Source organism: Nelumbo nucifera, chromosome 6 (assembly GCF_055504915.1).
Source record: "Nelumbo nucifera cultivar China Antique chromosome 6, China Antique-T2T, whole genome shotgun sequence".
NCBI classification, from domain to species: Eukaryota; Viridiplantae; Streptophyta; class Magnoliopsida; order Proteales; family Nelumbonaceae; genus Nelumbo; species Nelumbo nucifera.
In genome coordinates, this window is record NC_142654.1 from 5,741,756 (window position 1) to 5,760,705 (window position 18,950).

General features: G+C 37.0%; 1 protein-coding gene and 1 pseudogene across 3 annotated transcripts; both read left to right on the forward strand.

Moving 5' to 3' along the window:
• Positions 1 to 934: 934 nt before the first annotated feature.
• LOC104604436 (uncharacterized) lies at positions 935 to 7,280 on the forward strand. Of its 2 annotated transcripts, XM_010268766.3 has the most exons (7): positions 1,094 to 1,442; positions 1,541 to 1,789; positions 1,882 to 1,975; positions 2,737 to 3,041; positions 5,689 to 6,052; positions 6,784 to 6,861; positions 6,967 to 7,280. In XM_010268766.3, exons 4-7 carry the CDS (start codon positions 2,749 to 2,751, stop codon positions 7,015 to 7,017), a joined length of 786 nt encoding a protein of 261 aa, XP_010267068.1. In that variant the 5' UTR covers positions 1,094 to 1,442; positions 1,541 to 1,789; positions 1,882 to 1,975; positions 2,737 to 2,748; the 3' UTR covers positions 7,018 to 7,280. The 2 variants fall into 2 exon arrangements, with proteins under 2 accessions (XP_010267067.1, XP_010267068.1); XM_010268765.3 differs by having other exon boundaries at positions 935 to 1,442; positions 1,541 to 1,975.
• A 4,250-nt stretch (positions 7,281 to 11,530) lies between these two features.
• LOC104604438 (IAA-amino acid hydrolase ILR1-like 4) lies at positions 11,531 to 18,517 on the forward strand (annotated as a pseudogene). The gene is made up of 5 exons (XR_016077444.1): positions 11,531 to 12,504; positions 12,657 to 12,772; positions 16,556 to 16,865; positions 17,617 to 17,745; positions 17,820 to 18,517. The product of XR_016077444.1 is annotated as an IAA-amino acid hydrolase ILR1-like 4 (transcript).
• Positions 18,518 to 18,950: the final 433 nt, after the last annotated feature.

Genomic DNA, 18,950 nt, shown 5'->3' on the forward strand with positions numbered 1-18,950 from the left:
TTACATTTGATCTCAGTCATCCATGGTTTGAGTCTGACAGAGAAAACCAACTCTGGGGTCTCTGCCGAATGCCGATGATGGTCAGCCTCTGAAGGTTGTGTTTGATGAAATGTGCAGGTGAGGGCATTTGAGACACGTTGAGCATGGGATGAAATACATGCGACCCCTTTGCCGATATCTGCAATGCGGGTGTTGTGAAGAAGGAGATGGAGAAGGCCTCAGCTCAAGCTTGTCCCACGATTCCCACCAATCGTCGGAGCTAGCTCCCTTAGCAAGGGATTTAGCGCGTAATTGTTTGCTAATAAGACATTTCACATTTGTATGTACTCTCAATCCTCTCTCTCATACATGTTCCAATGTTCTCATCATCGACCTTGGTCAATGATATCGAAAATAATCCGAAAGATCTTATGTTGGTCCTTGACTCCTTGTCACACACTTTAACTTACTTTACGTTCGCAATTGCGTCACAATGAGCTCGGTCGTTTGCCTCTTGCAATTATACGTCCTTCTTCATCCACTGCCGTCTGATTGGAACTTTACGCGATTTGCCATGTCTTGACCCGTCCATTTTCTTAACTAAAATCCAATTTGGATGGACGTGATGATGAGATTCGCCCACAAGATGACAAGATTGTTTTTGGTAGAGGACCCAGTAACGCCAGTTCTCACGAACTAGCCCGTAGGTTGAACGGCCCTCGTGTGCGGTGCATAAGACACGTAACCTTACAAAAGGACTATTCAAAACTATGTGCTAGAAGGTTTAGTTAGTTGGCAGGGAGAGAAAATTCCAAGAGGAAGAGATGAATTTAAGAAACGGAAAATTAACGGCGTCGAAGAAGCTATCAGATCCATTATTAACGCCGTCAAATACCTAGCTGCCACGCCATGTCTACAAGAAGCACACAACGAACGCCGTGACGTTCCTCGTAACTCGAGGACATGATTGCGAGATTAGAGCGGTCGGATGAGGAACGGACGGCCAAAACTCTTCGATGTTGCAGGTGGTCAAACGGTTCTGCAATAACGGTGAGGGAAGAAGGTATAAACGGGAAACGGAGGGTATATAAACTGGCACAAGCTCTGGTTTTGGACTTCGGCCGCTCTCTTTCTCTTCCTCTTCTTCTTTTTCTCTGGTTCTCTCCCCATTACTTCGTTTTTCTGTTTCAATTCATGAACTCTTCTGATACTGGTACAGAAAACTCGTGGAGAAAATAAGAAAGAAGAACAATGTGAGGAATTTGATGCGGCTTTCCTTTTTTTTATTCGTAAACGATCAGGAGTTGTTCTTCTGAGCTTTTTCACCATTAATTTCCCTTCTTCTGGAGGCCTCGGCCAAGATGACAATGAAGAACCAAAACATATCCTTTCGTTAATTGTTAGCATTTCCCCTTCTTCCTTGATGAATTTTCAGAGAAAAAGGGAAGAATCCAAGTGCAGAGGTTTGTTTTGCAGAGCAGAATTTAAGTTTGTATTTGCTTTTGTAATGACACTCCGACGAGCATTCTTTGTTCATTTTGTTTCGGTTTTGGTTTTGCAGTTTCACTTTGAGGAGATTGGAGGTGTGGTATCGAGAGAAATTTGAGTCTTTTGCAAGATTTCTGGTTTTGAAAGATCAAAATGACAGTCGACCTTGTAAGCACTCAAATGTCGCGGGTCCGTTAGAATTCTGTTCTTGATCTTGGTTTTGCAGAGTTGGAAAACTGAGAATTGAGAGGATATTGTCTTCAATTGCGTTTTTCTCTTGATAAATCCAACGTGCCTGAGTGGGAAACCGTTGTTTTATACGGTGAAAATCTTTATGCTCTGTCTTGTTCTCCTAAGGCCCGAAACGAAACTCCTCTGACCTATCTTTCATCCATCTTCCTTCCCCTCCCTCAGTTTAAACTCGCTTGCAGTGCTTGAGAGGAGTTGGTTTTTCCTTGTAGAATTCAATTGATAAATCAAGATCCTGGGACGAAGTTCGTACTTCCAGGTAATGTGACTATTTCAGAGATCTCTTTCACTCGCTCTTTCTCTCAGATCCTTCTCATCGTATTAGGAATCCTTTTCGTTTTTTTTTTTTTTTTGAAAACAAAGATTCATTCAGAACTATTTGAGAATGTACATGTGCTGGCTATCTCCTCTGGCTATAGGTATTCGTTTTTTTTATTATTAAAGGATATCTAAAGACTGAATTCGGGTTCATACTTTTTTTTTATTTTATTTTTGGCTTGGTGGCCGCAAGCTCATTTTTATAGAACTATAGAAGAGAAGTCTATTTCGATCTTTTTTTTTTTTTAATTTATTCCTTTTTTTTTTGTGTTGAAGCTGCCTCTATTGATCTACTAAAGGTCTGGAATTCTCTCTTACATTTTAAAATTCTTTTTTTTTTATTCTCTCTTATCCATTCTTCATTCCCATATGATTCACCCCTTCGAACTTTGGAAGAGTCCCTGTTTGGGGATTTGGTAATCTGTTTGTTAAGTTTTCAATTATTTAGATAAATCAGATAGAAACATTGTGTTAGATCTTATTTAGTTACTTTCGTTCTCCCGCTACTGCTTCTGCTCCTTCAATTAGACAAACAGATTTGTTCAATTATTTGTTCTTTGGCCTGTTTTCTGTTTGATTTTTATCTGCAAATTGAAAGAGAATTAGGATGGCTTAGAGGAGAAACAAAGGCAAGGAAATGCGGTCACACGAAAAAGCTGACGGAAGTTGATGAATACTTCTATCCTGTTGTTGTTTATGTAGGGGAAAAAAGCGATGGAGAGAGATTCAGTGAAGAACAATAACAGCAGTAATCAGCCAGGGGAGGGAGTGTGTGGAGTGAATCCTGAAACAACAACGGAATTCGTATTGCAGTGGGGCAACCGGAAGCGGCTCCGGTGTATGAAGATTCAGGTTAAAGACAACTCCACCGATAAGACTAGGGTTCGAGTCGACCGACGCATCGTTAGAACCGAAAGAGAGCCTTCAAATCGAACCACCGCCACCACCAATCATCATAACCTCCGTCGACTTCCACCTTCGTCTCCTCAGACTCATCGCATTCTCAGGTACATTACACACACCTCAATAGTCTTTTTTTTCCGTCATTTTGGAGAAATCAATTTGGACACTAGAATTGTTGTTTTGACAACATCCAATGTGCACGAAGATGCAGACTCTTCTCATTCCAATCTATGGTCCCACCACCTACCTCCCAAGTCCCAATTCCATGACTCCCAATCCGTTCTATCTGAATTGGAGTATTGGACGGTGTTCTGATCTTGAAAATAAATACAGTAGGAGTATGGGCCCCTTTTGATGAAGGCCTCTGAAAATAGTCCGACCCTCCACTTGTTTGATTTCTGATTCCATAATATGTTATTTAACTCTCCTCTACGAGTCCTTAACTTTCTTAGCCGTAAAAAAAAAAAAAAAAAAGCACTTTGAATTCTTATGCACCACATCAGCTTGGCATCTGAGATCCATGTTTGTCCTTTTTCCCTTTGAAAACCATCTCACTAATCGAGTCAATTAGCCAACCAAATATGTGGGGATGGATTGGACTCGGATCCATGGGTACGGCCTTCTTTATTATATTATTTTTTTTTTGCTTATTATATAGGGGATTGGAGGGTCGATTTGGCCATCTTTCATTCCTAGCCAGAAGACCAGTTGCTTTTGATTCATTGCGTTTTGGTGTTCACTTATGGTATATTTGGGAAAAGGGGGTGTCCTTTCCTTTACATTTACTGTGAAGGTTGCCTTTTGTATGTTAGATGGATGGAAATGATTTTTTTTTTGTAAATGATGGAAATGAATTTAATTCTTTAGAAAACTGGTATTGTATAAAAATTCATTATATTCATAATTTTGTTGGTTTTTTTAACGTTTAAAAACTTAAATTGTTGAAAAATATGAGTGTTGTAGGCACAAATTATAACCGAATGTTATTTTTCTATAATTAGTTATATGGATGGCAATTTCTATCCTACCCTATGGGTACCTATTCCAATGGGGTAAGTTTTTCTTTTTTTTCTTATGCCTGAGAAAATAGATTTTGGAATTTTACAACTCATACAGATATGAAAAAGGTACCGTATTAGACTAAAGTCAGTCCTCCATGAAGCACATATTGTTGAAAGGCATATGAATTTATGTATAAGTGTTAAATTTAATAATATTTTGAATTTTATGTAAAAATAATTAATAATTTATATGATTCCTGCATGTTTTAATTAAAATAATTAAAATGTTTTATGTTTATTCATCTCATATTACTTGGTTATTACTCATATTTAATAAGAAATAATAAAAAATTAGATATAAATTTCAGATTCAATTTGTCCCACTCTCAAATGTGGGACAATGTAGGGTTGGAAAGGGTTTTATGTTTTCATATGCTAGGAAAGTTTGAATTTTAAAAATTCTAACCTGCTAGGGATATGGGGCAAAGTAAGGGTTGGGAGGTATAATGAAGCGGCTAGAGTCGAGAATTTATAAAACTCTCCCCAAATATTAATTGTCACTAATATAAGTAGGAATTTTTAGAAGATAATATATTTTCTTTCACATGTGTTGAATAATTTTTATCAATTTTAAATGTTAGGGGTATTTTGGTAAGATCATAATTTCACAGTTCCCTAAGACTCTTTGGTTTATCAGAAAAAGAGAAACAGAAATTTTGAGGGAAGTTGTCTCTTATTTTCCGATAAACCATACACTATTTATTAACATTTTAACTTGAGTGATAATGGACTTTTGGATTTTTTTTAGAATCAACCTTGGATTTTTTGGTAGATAGGTATTGGACTATTGGATGGGACCCACTTGACATCTAATTGATCAATGGTACACCGCTCACTTTTTGGTTCAAGTGGGCCCACCTTTGATATGGATAAATGCATACGGATCACCATTATACAATACTTGTTTTGAGGAATGAGGATAATACAACTTTGCAAATTACAATTACAACCAATGTCCCGCTCCTGGAATTTGATCGTCTGACCCTAATCCATCCATACAAATAAATGATCTGTACGACCATTTTCTGATTGGGAATGTTGTTGTTAGTGCGATGTGTACTCCAACTACCTAACATAAGCCGTAACCGTTGGATTCATTACACCATAGTTGTGGATAATAGTCGGTCCAGTTTACAACTTGGACGGTATTCAACTGGGTTTGGACACGTCCTCTGTTTGCAGATCCGAGTTTCAAGAAAGTAAATTTCGATCCGACGGCTGATCCACGTTGTCCTTGGCTGGAAAAGATCCCTGACTTGTCAACCGATGCAATGTTATTTCACGTCTCACATGTGTTTTGTTGTTGGCTACTTGATATTTCGCTGAGTTGAATGAATTTCTTCCTCTCAGTTCACCCCCAAACATCGCACCCACAGGCCACAGTCCGATCTTCCTTGGTCAATTAGATAGAGGGAATTAGGGAAAGCATCAAAGCAACTCTTCCCCGCTTCCTCCACTCCTCTTCCTCCTCACAGTCACTGAGCAGCGGTCACCGATCGAATCGATCACTTCGTTCCAAGGATATATCTGTAATTTCGACCACGAAAATAAAAAAAATCATATTCCTAAATAATCAGTTAATAATTTAATATAGCCGAACCACTTTTTGTCTTTGTTTTATTATTGTTCTCTCATTTGCATCTGATGTGAGTATTTGTTTCATTGTTTGTGTTCCTTTTTTTTTCTTCAGGAATTCGGAAGCCTCGTGTACCATGAAAGGGCAAAGCAACGGCGTAAGGACTCCCTTTTCTTCTCCAGACAGAGTGGGAGAAGAAGAGAGATCTCAGGATAAGAAGGAAAGCAGGAATAACCATAAGAACAACCACAACCGCAAAAACGGCAACGACAACCACCACAACAACACTTCGGAGACGGCGCAGGATAGCAAGAAAGGGAATTCGTCGTCGGGGAGCGAAGCGATCCCGGTTTGGCCTCCGAAGTTCGTGATCGCGCTCACGAACAAAGAGAAGGAGGAGGATTTCATGGCCATTAAGGGGTCTAAGCTGCCCCAGAGGCCCAAGAAGCGAGCCAAGTTCATTCAGAGAACCCTCAACGTATGCTCTCCCTATCTCACACCCTCCCAGATTCTTATTTATTTTTTTATGAAATATACTTATTTATTTCCTAGATCTTCAAATTTCAAAATGTTCATACTTCTACATATTCCTTACCTTGGCATGGCAGACACAAGATATCTTTTAGAAGGAAGAAAATGGAAAATGGAAAAAAAAAAAATAATACTTAATCTTCTTGCTTTACCCGCAAAATTAAGTGAAAAAAGTTTTATCTTTTTTTTTTTTTTTAATCTAATTGATGGGGATGTCGAGGAGACAAAGGAGTAGTGTAGGGAGGACTTGGACGGTGGTGGTTTTGTGCGCATCCTGGTTTTCGTTATTCCTTTCCCTTTGTGGGTGAGACCAGTAAAGTAATCACTAAAAGACAGGTGGCCACGTGGCATCGGATTGAGAGTTCTCTTGATGGCCCATTGCTTTAATTTCAGCCGTTCAAGTACCGGGTTATCAGTTATGGTACAGCGTCATGATGGCACAAGACACTGCCATGATGGAAGCTGGCTTTTGCCAAATGTACGGTTGTGATGGATCAGGAACATTGAAGTAAAGCAAAATAAAGTCTCAAATGAGTGGTCCCACCATGTAGTATCCAGGTCCCTTGATCCTGGATTTTAGCTAAAATAAAAGGAGTGGTCTATTGTAGCGCATCATGTTCCGATCTGACGGTTAAAGGTTCATCCTTTTCTTATCCAACATAATTGATCTTTGTGCAGCTGGTATGCCCTGGATCATGGTTGTGTGATCTAACGCTGGAGCGATACGAGGTGAGGGAAAAAAAGATCTCCAAAAAGGTGAGTTTGTGTTGATGCTAATAAACCAGTGATTTTAGTTAGAATAAAAAAAGAAGAAAGTGTTTTTGGATAGAGGCCTTACGTGGGCCTGAATGCTTTTGGCAGAGACCGCGAGGGCTCAAGGCAATGGGGACCATGGATAGCGACTCCGATTAGCATCAGTCATGGGCCCATGGGCCATATATACAAGGACTTGAATGAAAAAAAAAAAAAGGAGAGAGGAAGGATGAAGAATGTAGAGGCCAAAGCAGAGGGTTTTGACTTGTCAACTGATCAGAACGTAGCCATTTTCCTCTGGTTTTTAGTTTTACACCTTCTACTTGTTGATGTAAACGTGCGGCGGGAATTGACAATCTGTTGTATAAACCAAGAAATCAACCCTCGTTTGGCATAAATTGATATCACGTTTCTCTCTCTTCTAACTTTTTTGGAGATTATTTTAGCCATCGGTTTTGTTTTCTTTTTCTTTGGATCTTTGTTATATATTTTTTGGAGTTTCGACTGTGTGAGCTTTTTATTGATGGGGTTTTTGATTAATCAAAGTTCTTCCGGTTCCGGTATCATAAGTCATAACTTTCTGGAATGATAGATGAGATTTACTCATAAACCAGGACAAAACAATATGTGCAACTGATATTTTTCACCTAGTGGACAGGTGGCATAAATCTGTAATTCATGTAGTCCCACTTCATCTTCTGTCACCACTCACCAGAAGATCAGGTAAAAGTGACAAATAAGAGTAATAATAAAAAGCTGATAATCGTAAATTTTAAGTAAGGCAACTTTGAACCAGTGTTTTGGAGTACACTCCGGGGCAGCATGTCATCAATTCAACCGTTTGAGCGAAATAGAGTCAATTTGTAATGTTCTTATATTCTATGTATAATATTTCTATATTTATTTTATACTTCTATTTCAACTATAGTTTTTATAAATTAAGAAAGTTAAGTTAAAGATTGACATTTGAGACAAATAAAAAACGAAACATTTTTTGACAAAACTATTGGGCCAAGGAACCTTTTCTCATTGCATTGCACTGATCGTGAAAAAAAAAATCAAAAATCAAAAATCAAAAATCAAACTAGCAAATACAAAAGTATGGCCTTTAGAAGTTTTTGCACTCTTTTAACCAAGCCAAAATGGTTGTTGGGTGATGGTTCGGACTTCGGACAAATCAAGCACCTGGGATCAACAATAGATTGAGTGGTCACCTGGATCAACAATCAATAATACATTGAGTGGTGGATCTAAAACAAAATATCACTAATATTGAGTACATTGGGGTCCTTGATTTGTGGATGTAGCGTCTTGTGGTAGTAGATTTCGACTCGAATCGAAACTAGGGCAGCAGACTAAGGATTAAAATTTTGTCACATATCAAGGCGTATTGGGGCCCTTCCGATATGTCCCTATATATAGTGTTTCGGATCCCACTTATTTCAGAGGGTAAACCGTAAACAGGCCCTTAAACTGACTCATAACCCCCCCCCCCCCCCCCCCCCCCCCCCGAAAAAAATAGAAAAAACAGTTTGAAAAAATAAAGATAACTATAAAGAAAGGAAGGCAAGTTTCCATTACTAGGAATGGCAACAAGGTGGGGTGGGGATAGGGAGCCTTTCCCCATCCCTGTTCTCGTGAAAATCCCCATCCCCATGGGGATTCTCACATGTTAACCATTTTGTTTTTTTATTTTATTTCAAAAAATAAAAATAATTAAAATTTACAATCCTATTAAAAAAGATTCAAACATATCCAACCATATTTTTAAGAATATTAACATAAGCATATATGTACATATATACATATATATTAGTGGGGATCAAGATCCCTATGGGAAAAATTATCCCCATCCCCACCCCATTTGGGGCGGATCCCCACGAAGATTGGGAAAATAGGGAAAATTGCCATCCTTATTCCACATAGGTGTGTTGGTCTATATTGATATTTTGAACCTTAGGGTAGACAGAAAGGGAAATGCATTGAAATAACAAGAAATGATTTGAAACTATGACAACAGAGGAATTCATTATTCATGTAGCCAACCCTACACACTTGGGACAAGTAGGGGTGAGCACTATTTGGTTAAAATCGAAAAATCGAACCAAAATTTTGGTTTCAATTTGTCTGGTTTGGTCTTTTTGGTTTTTGGTTAAATCGGTTCGATTAATTCAGTTTTCGGTTTCAGTTTTTAGAATTAGAAATTTGGTTAACCAAATTAACCAAGCTTTCTATTATTATATGTAATATATAATATATAATATGTAAGATATAGTATGTAATATAACATATAAAATATAATATATAATATATTTATATATTAATATATAATATAATAAAATTTGATTTTATAATATGTAATATATATTATATGTTATAATATATATATAATAAAGTATAAGTTATTAAAATTCGGTTTTAACTGAAATAATCGAAAACTATATCAAAATATTCGATTTCGATTACTTCGGTTTTTCTATAATTCAATTTTCGGTTCGATTTTAATTTTTTAATTCGGTTTTTAACATTTCAATTTATTCAGCTCGGTTTTTAACCAAATGCTCACCCCTAGGGATAAGCCTTAGATTTATCATCATTGTTGTAATTAATTAAATGATCAAGGAATAGAATGCTATTAAAAATATGATTCCGAAGAAAAAAGCTTAAATAAAAAAAAAATCTAACATGAGAAAGCAAAGAATTAAGCATAGATGTTGACTGGCTGAGCACCCAAGTGACATTTATGGTTCATTAGGATTTTTTTTCTTTGCTATTTATTGTTTGTTAGGATTTCTTTTTTCTTTCTACATATTGTCCGTTAGGAATTACTTTCCTATGATTCTCTTCACAATTACCAAATCCTCAACTTGCGGGGTATTGTTAAATTAAATATTAGGGTGGTAAAGTACAAAAACCTCCCCTAAAGTTTTTGACAATCATAAAACCTCTTCTATAGTTTCATTTTAACAAATACCTTCCCTGAATTTTTGAGAAACTCGATAAAGACCTCCTTTCCATCACCTTTCCAGATAGAAAATATTAAACTGATGCACCAGATTTTTTCCAAATACCCATTCTACCATTTTATAAATTATTTTACATACAAAATTACTAAAATAACCCTATTTTAATTCAACAAAAACATTAGAAGATGACTGTTAAAGGAGGTTTTAGTCAAATTAAAATAGGGTTATTTTAGTAATTTTGTATGTAAAATAATTTATAGAAGGGTAGAATGGGCATTTGGAAAAACTGGTGCATCAGTCTAATGTTTTCCGTCTGGAACAGTGATGGAAGAGATGTTTTTGTCAAGTTGCTCAAAAACTTAATGGGAGTTTTTTGTATTTTACCCTAAATATTATTTGTACAGCGCTCTTGAATATTTCCATGGTTTTCAAAACCGGACCAGATAGTTAGACTAGGAAAACTAGGAACCAGTCAGATGACCGAATCTATTTTTCCCCAAAATCAGATTTTTGCCCAAAAAACGTTGATTTAGTCAGCAAACCGCTAACTGGGTGTTCGAACCGTTCAACGGTTTTGACTTTTTTTATTTTTTGTTAGAACGGACCGATTGTTCAATTCGAACAGTCGGACCGTTCAACTTGAGAACTGGACCCCTGACTGGTTCATTGTTTGGGTCGATTTTAAAAACTTTGAATATTTCAATAGAGTCTAAATCTTTTTTTTTTTTGATGGAACAATGGAGTCTAGATCTGTTTGGTGCTTTTGTCGAACTTTTTAATCTTATGTGCCTTTTGGGATTTTTCTTTTTCTTTTGAAAATTCTGCAGCATGCTTTAAACATAGAAATTATTCCTGAATAGATAGTGTTTCGATAAGCATTTGCTTTTGAGCTTTGGGCTATGAATAAAATAGTCCAACTACCATGTATTTTGAATATTTGTTATACGTTAAATTTCTAACCAATCAAATTAAATATATCATATGTTATATTTATTTTCCATTGGTTCATGTTTTACATGATATACTTGTTATACTTATCATTAAGTTTTTAACGATGACAAAAATTCAACTTTGTGACGTTGCTTTATTATTTGTTCAAGTATTTTGCTTCACAATTAGTTCTTGCCCCATAGATTTTTCCATAGTTAAATTGAGGCAAAAAATGTTCTAAGTTTAGTAATAGTTACTTTAATGTGAAGCCAAAACACCTTTAGGCCCCACATCACAAAACCTACAATCAGGCTTTAAAAGCATAAAATTGAAATTTATCCAAACACAACCTAAATTAACTAAAGCTATATCTGTTAGGAAAATGAAAGAAAACATAGCAAAACTTATACCATATTTGTAAAGATTTTCCTTCCCTTGTATTTGAAACCAAACACAGTCTAAAGGTGTGACTCAACAGAGGATCCCAATATTTGATATAAAAGACGAGTTGGAGTTATGTGGGGCCTCAGGCTCACGGGGGGTTCTTGTGTGTTATTGTGTCCCTAGCCCAATATAGCCAAAATATATGACCTAACTTAGAAACAAATAGGGCAATATACTGACTATATCAGCTTTTACTCCATATATTGGATCTTTTATCAATTAATATTAAATTTTTTGACGGTTGAAAATTTTATACTATTTGATTTAAATAACACCCCAAGAAAAGTATTTAGCATGCTTTTGGGTAGAAACTTGTTATATGGAGAAAAAGGTGATAAGAGCATGTAGCTTTTTCTTGAGCCAACATTAGAAAATTTGATTGAATTCTTAGCAAACTCGGTCTGAGTTCGGCTTCAGTCAGGGCAAAGCCGATCTCCTCGGGTCTATGTTCTAACGTGAACAGCTCCAACCATCTGACTATCTACCCACAAGTAGCATATAGCGTCCAAGAATGCTGAGAAAACCATTAACCATAAGCTTTGAATTTCAGCTTAGCTTCTAAGGACTGATGCTTATAGCAACCAGTTAAAAAATGAGTGGTGAACAAATAATCTGATTTTGAAATTCAGAACGTCGGCAAATTTGCCTTTTTTTATTGCTGGTGCTGGTATTCGTGCCTTTTGCGGTTTATTGGGCGGCTGCAACAGAAGACCCCATTGTTCTACGACCGTGGTCGCGGCCAATCTCATCAGTTTATCTCAGATGAACACTGTAAAAACTAAAAGATCACGTGTTTTACGTTTTTATTGTTCAAACTCCCATTTGGCACATTTATATGGCTGCATCGACTCTTCAGAGCTTGCTTATATACTTTCTTCGTCGGCTCATCCTCAGACTTGTTTCATATTCAGTGATAGCATGGCCTTTTCCAAATGGGTCTCTTTGATTTTTATTTTTCAACTGTTCTGGCCGATGCCCATTTCATCGGATTCTTCTTTGAGCTCAAAAGATTTGGCAGAAATCCCTCTCAATTTCCTTAATCTTGCCAGAAAATCAGAGCTTGCCGATTGGATGATAGGTATCAGGAGGAAAATACATGAAAACGCAGAACTTCGTCTTGAGGAATTCGAGACCAGTGCGCTTATCAGGGCAGAGTTGGATAAGATGGGTATCCCTTACAAACACCCAGTTGCCGTTACGGGCATTGTTGGTTTTATTGGAACCGGTGGACCGCCTTTTGTCGCGATAGCAGCTGGAATGGATGCTCTTCCTATGCAGGTTTTGTTGAATTTTGAGAATTTTGTTGGTTCTATCTTTGTTTGTTCAGTGTAAGATATTTTAGTGCTCGCATCAGTTGTGTAATATGGTTACTATTTTGTATTACCGAGCATTAATTGTTCCAAGATAGTTTGGTTGTGCTGTCCTAGTTATAAAATTGGGAGCAGTGGGTTTGTTGAGACTAATGTTTTGTAATTTGGCTTAATGGGGAGATGCACGCTAGCGGGCACGATGCCCATGTTTCTATGCTTCTTGGCGCTGCTAAAATCCTTCAGGAGCATCGAAACGATTTGCAGGTTTAATTTCTTTTTTGACTTTCAAATGTTGTTCTTCGATGTGTACTCCTGAGTTTTGAGTTGCCTATTTTACTGGGTTGTTGTTCCTTTAGCAATCGATGATGTAGCTCTATGGACTCATGATATTATCATCTATATTTGTCGATATGGATTAGGAACAATCCTAAGGAGACTCCCCTCCCCCGGTTTGTCTGCAACTGTCTATCCCTCTATTGGAATCAGGCAACCTGTGAGAAACCTGGAATTTCTTTCATTCCAAATGCAAGGTTGTGCCAGCACAGACCACAACAGGATGGAGATTCTGTATAGAGCATTTCCTCGATTAGAAATTATGTTGTTATGCACTATATCAGTTGATATATTGAAGTCTTGTTAGTTATTATTTTTTTCATTTCCATGCCTGCTTGTTGGATGTCAAGTTCAATGTGTAGAATATTAGTAGTCCCAGTCTCCTAGAAGTATAGATCTCTCTGACTGGTCTAGTGTCTAGGTGTCTATGGAATCTTGCAATTGACACAAGTCCTTTTCAGTCAAAACTTTTCCTTTCTATCAACTACATATATGAATATCTCCCAGCAGGGGAATAACAAAACCCCACACACTACACTTGCCCAGTGAGCCCCCACTATACCCGAAGGATCTTATTCCACTACTATTAAAAAGAGATCTTATTCTGATAGCTAGTGAATCCGATGGCTAATTAGCTGACATATTGATCCAAATGGAAGATGTTCCTCTTGTCTGCCAAAGATCTAAGCCTCTTTGATATAGTTACAATTACCAAGATCTGATCCTCCATCTCTTATTTTCCTGCCATGACATGTGTCCCCCTTAAACACCTTTTTGAATGCCCTCAAGACAAGAGGAACATCTTGTTCCTTATTGACACTACTAATCAATAAGAGATTGAGAAGACTAAGATCAATAATATCAATGTGAAAATAACCTCTGTTATCAAGCTACCAAATTAACAACAACAAATCATATCAAGGTATTAAACAACCATCAGAATTGAGCTTGATTATTCCTTGGGGAGGAGAAGAACAAGATTAAAGAACCCTCTGGATGTTGAAGTCGAAGAAGCTATCAACGTCCCAACCTCTCACAATGTTATCTCTGAAATAAGTCTCTAAATTTGTCTCTGGCACAAACTCAGTGAGTCACCCTTATGGTGTTTTGGTCTCATCTGTCAGGGTTTCAGACACCTGTTCTGGACCAAAGAAAACATACTCTGGTGTTCCCTTTTTTCCCAAGTTGTCCATAGAACTGCTGCTATTCAACGTCTCAATATCTATATGCATGGACCTATCAAGAAGCCTTTATGGATGGAGCTAATTCTGTAGCTGTGTGGTCAGTTGGAAACTACAAAGAATATTTATACCTTAAAATTGATTTGTTGTCGTTAATTTGATTGCATAAGTTATTTTCACATTGATTAGAGTGAGTCATATGCTCAAGCAACGCTTTCCATTCGGGGTTGGGTTTCTGAAACTACAAGTTGTTATTGAGTCTCCAAATTCAAGGCCGTTTTGGGCTTAATTAATTAATTAATTATCAAAATTGCGCTGGAGGTGATTGACTGTATATGATGATAAGCATTAGATTAAAGAGATTAACAATTCCCCAAAACAAACATTTGGCTAATCTTCTTATTGAAACTTCCTTGAGGATAAAAGGTATGGAATAATAAATACAATAAATTTTGGTTCTAGTCACATGATAACACGTACTGGAAATTCTACCAGTATCCTTTTATCGGATGCTGCTGTTTGGTTCTTTATAGAAAGAGCATGGTGTTTCTTCTCATTGTTAGAAATTGGGAAATGTTTCAGCAAACAGCCATATATTTTTATTACCTTGTACAGGTTTCCCTACCTTTTCTTTCAAACCAAATACAGCCTCATTGTAAGAGAAACCTAATTGGGTCTTCTATGACAGTTAAGTTCACCTTTGTTGCCCAGTTATTTGAATGATGCCACAAGTAAAAGTAAATCTAGAAAGTACCAATATTAAGGAGGGAAAGGTAACGAGAGGAGAAGAATATCTCTATCCATGGATTAATTGATTTAACTACCTGTACCAAACTCATGGTGAGGAAAATTGCTTGCTAAAATTCAGTAATGCACATGTTTTGTCGGAACAATAAAGCATTGTGCATAGTGTGAAATTTGATTAGTTAAGAAGGAAATGTAAATGCCTGAGCAATTAGTGGGCAACATGCAGACACTTACCCAGATACAGCAAAGGCATGGCTTGAAGTGTCAGACATGTTGTTCAATTTAAAAGATGAAGACGCCAACATGACTTGCCACCCATGTACAGGTTTCTGGGTAACATGGCTTTCATATGTGGTAGTGGTACTCTTACTACATGCCATTGGTAAAAATGGAATAAAGTAGCAAGAGAGTGTTAAATATTTCAGAACAATTGCGTCTTCCTTTTTACCTCTTTTTGTCTCCTTGATTCACTGACCAGATGGTTCATGAGTGCAACCAATCAAGCTAGATGCTTCACTTGCTTCCAGGAGGCTTTGGATTACTAGTATTTAATTATTAGGTTTACTTTATTCTCTGCCCTGGTTAAAAGTAAAGCAAAATTTTATATTTGTGAAATTTATTTCATGTTTATTACACCAAGTATTTCAAAATTTTCAAGTATAAAAGCTATTGTAATAACTAGATGTTAGTATTTGGATGCAGGATCTGTTTCTAGTGGGTCAGGGTGTGACCTAATTTTTTGTGTATTATCATACATCTTTTAGGGATGCAGCTTGGGAAGGCTTGGGTTGGGGTTATGTTAAAATTTGAATGAGCCTGGATCGAAAGCCCGAGCCCAATTCAGTGTAAATGCTTCGAATCGGGTACCCAACTTGCACACCATCTCTCTAAACAGGATTGATCTCCACTCACAGCCATGTCTGAGGACATGAGAACTATAGAACATTAATTTGGTAAATGTTGAATGGAGTTTCTTCTTCAAATTCTACATTTACCTGGCTTGTAACTTCATTCCCACTTGTTCCAAAACTTTCATGAAATGTAAAATTGTCCCTGGATGGAATTGTGACCATGTAGGTACATCTAATACATTGTAGAGTAGAAATGAACTCTGGAAACTGCCACTTGGAGCTATAGGGACCTCCTAAAGAAAGTCAAATGGCCAACAGGAAACATGACAATTAGAATACAATGGGTGGGCAGGTTGGCAAATGCAACAACTGATTTCCTTGCCAAACAAGGGGCATCTCGGGAACATCTTTACTGGGCTGCTTTGTAATTTGTTTTTAGTTCTTGAGAATTGTAACTATCTTTCAAGGAAGAGGTTGCACCTCGTGCTTCTCTTTGGGATGCTTGTAACAATTTATTCCTTAACTAATGAAATAGTTTTTTCAATTATTAAAAAAAAAAGAACTCTGGAAACTAGATGCATAGGATACATAAACCAAAATTTTCCTCTCGAAGTTCATTTTCTTCTCTAGAAATTCAGCAAAGAGTGCTCAAATTAACATCATATTTGTGGTGAGAAGAAATAACTGTAATTCATGTATAGGGAGCATTTAAAACTCCATTCTTTGTAGGTTCTGTTCAGTGAGTTGTAATTTGACGTTGGAAAACTGTGGAAGCAATGCATCAAATAAAATATTCCCCAAGTTATAATTTACATGATTTGTATTTTGTATGAACTCTATCAGTGCTGCACCATTCTTTTAGTAAATAATAATATGATGAACAACTATTATGGGCTATGCTGGAAAGTAAACCAATTTATTATTGAGTTGCACAGGGAACTGTTCTTATTTTCCAACCAGCTGAGGAAGGAGGTGGGGGTGCAAAGAAAATGATAGATGCTGGAGTATTAGAAAATGTTGAAGCCATTTTTGGGCTGCATCTCCACTCGCACACCTATTGGTACAGTCACCTCTAGAACTGGCCCTATCATGGCTGGGAGTGGCTTCTTTGAGGCTGTAATAAGTGGAAAGGGAGGTCATGCAGCCATTCCACAGCACACAATAGACCCAATAGTATCAGCTTCCAATGTAATTGTCAGCTTGCAGCATCTTGTTTCTCGTGAAGCTGATCCTCTAGATTCACAGGTAAACTTTTCTGTCTTTTTTTCATACTAAAGCAGTTTAAAGTAAGAATGATTGGACTTGTATTTCTGTTATTGATTGGAATATTATTGGTCATGAATTACTGCTATTGATTGGAATACTATCAGTCAAGAACTTATATTTTTACTGCAATGTGGTCAGCCCTATTTTGCAACACCCCTGTGGTTTTCCATTATGATTTCATGCATTATATAATTTGGAGTTCTTGTCCAACTCTCAAAATAGTTAGGGCACTTAACAATAGTAACTTTTAGAAAAGAATCATAACGTTTGAGAATTACTGTCTTTCTCCATCAAAGTAACTTATGTTCAAATCTATTAAGATGATTGTTTTTATTAGTTATTAATATTTTGCAAACCAATGACGTTTTCTGTTCCTTGTAAGTATAATTGTTGGTAAGCACCTTTCTTTTCTCCTTTTGTTAAGCTTCTGTTGACTTCTGGAAAAGAAGCATGATGCTTGAGAATTACTGTTTCTCCCCATCAAAGTAACTTATATTGAAATCTGTTAAGAGGATTGCCTTTATAATTTATTAATATTTTGCAAACCCATGACATTTTCTGTTCCTTGTAAGCAGAATTGTTGGTAAGCAAGCAGCTTTCTTTTCTCTTTTTTGTTAGGCTTCTGTTGATAATTTGTGTTCATAGTTATGTCTCATAATCAAACTCATGAGATGTTTGATAAGTTGTCTCTAATTGCATATCATTTTGATCTTGATTGAATTGCTTGTAGGTAGTAACAGTTGGAAAATTCCAAGGAGGTGGTGCATTCAATGTAATTCCAGATTCTGTTACCATTGGTGGTACCTTCAGAGCTTTTTCAAAAGAAAGCCTTATCCAGCTCAAGCAGAGAATCAAGGAGGTATGACAATTGGAACTGTGTGTATTGCTACCAGCCTGTTATGGAAATTTATTCTCTTCTGATGCAACTGACAGGTTATCATAGGACAAGCTACAGTACAGAGATGCAGTGCAATTGTGGACTTCTCTGTAGAAAAGAAGCTCTTTTTCCCTGTAACTATAAACAGCGAACACTTGCATGAGCACTTTCAAAGTGTTGCAGGGGATATGCTGGGTGTCCGCAATGTAAAAGATATGCAACCACTAATGGGATCAGAGGACTTCTCCTTCTTTACAGAGGTGGTACCGGGATATTACTACTTCCTTGGGATGCAGAATGACGCTCGTGGAAAGCTCGAATCTAGTCACTCACCCAATTTCACGATCAATGAAGATGCACTTCCTTATGGCTCAGCATTACAGGCATCTTTGGCTGCAAGGTACCTCCTTGAGTTTCAACCCAAATTCCAGTTTCAAGAGAAGAAGGTTCATGATGAATTATAAGGTGCTCGCCTTTCTGTTTAGGGCTTTCTCATCATTTAAATGGCACACACTCATAGCGTATGAAGCCATGAAATCGTGTATCAATACAGGGTTCAACACCATGAACCTGCTCTTGTTGTCTTTGCCAGTAAATTTATTTAAATGGCCGATCTTGTGATTATGGATGAACGCATTCATCCTTGTTAACATAAGTTCTACTGTTTCTTCCGTTAGTACACTTGTTGGAACCTAAGGTAATCCCTGCCACACGTGACTGCAAACAGAAATTTTTATTCAACTAAGGGGTTCATTCAGTTGCCCATCTTAAAGAAAAACTTGGATCTTCTTTAAATTGATAAAGGTCATAGGTTTGTGCCCTCCTAATAACATCTTTAGTTAGCTCAATGTGGAGGTAAATTTTGTAGGATAAATCTATGACTTCAAAATATTTGTTAGGGAGAATCAGTGCAGTTTTCTGTATAAACTATGAACCAAGGCCGTAGAAACGGTAGAAGTATAGAACATAAGAACTCGGACGAGGTGCTATCTGGATACATGCCACGAGATTTAACTGCAGCTATTATATCAAATTTACATGGCAGCATCTTACAATGACATGAGCAGAAAATAGGGAGACTATCGATTACAAGTTTAGAACCTCTTATTATGATGACACATCAGTAATGTTTGGTTGTGAAGTTGGGTGATATGAGTTTGATCTAACCAGGGGAAGTACCCTAAGTA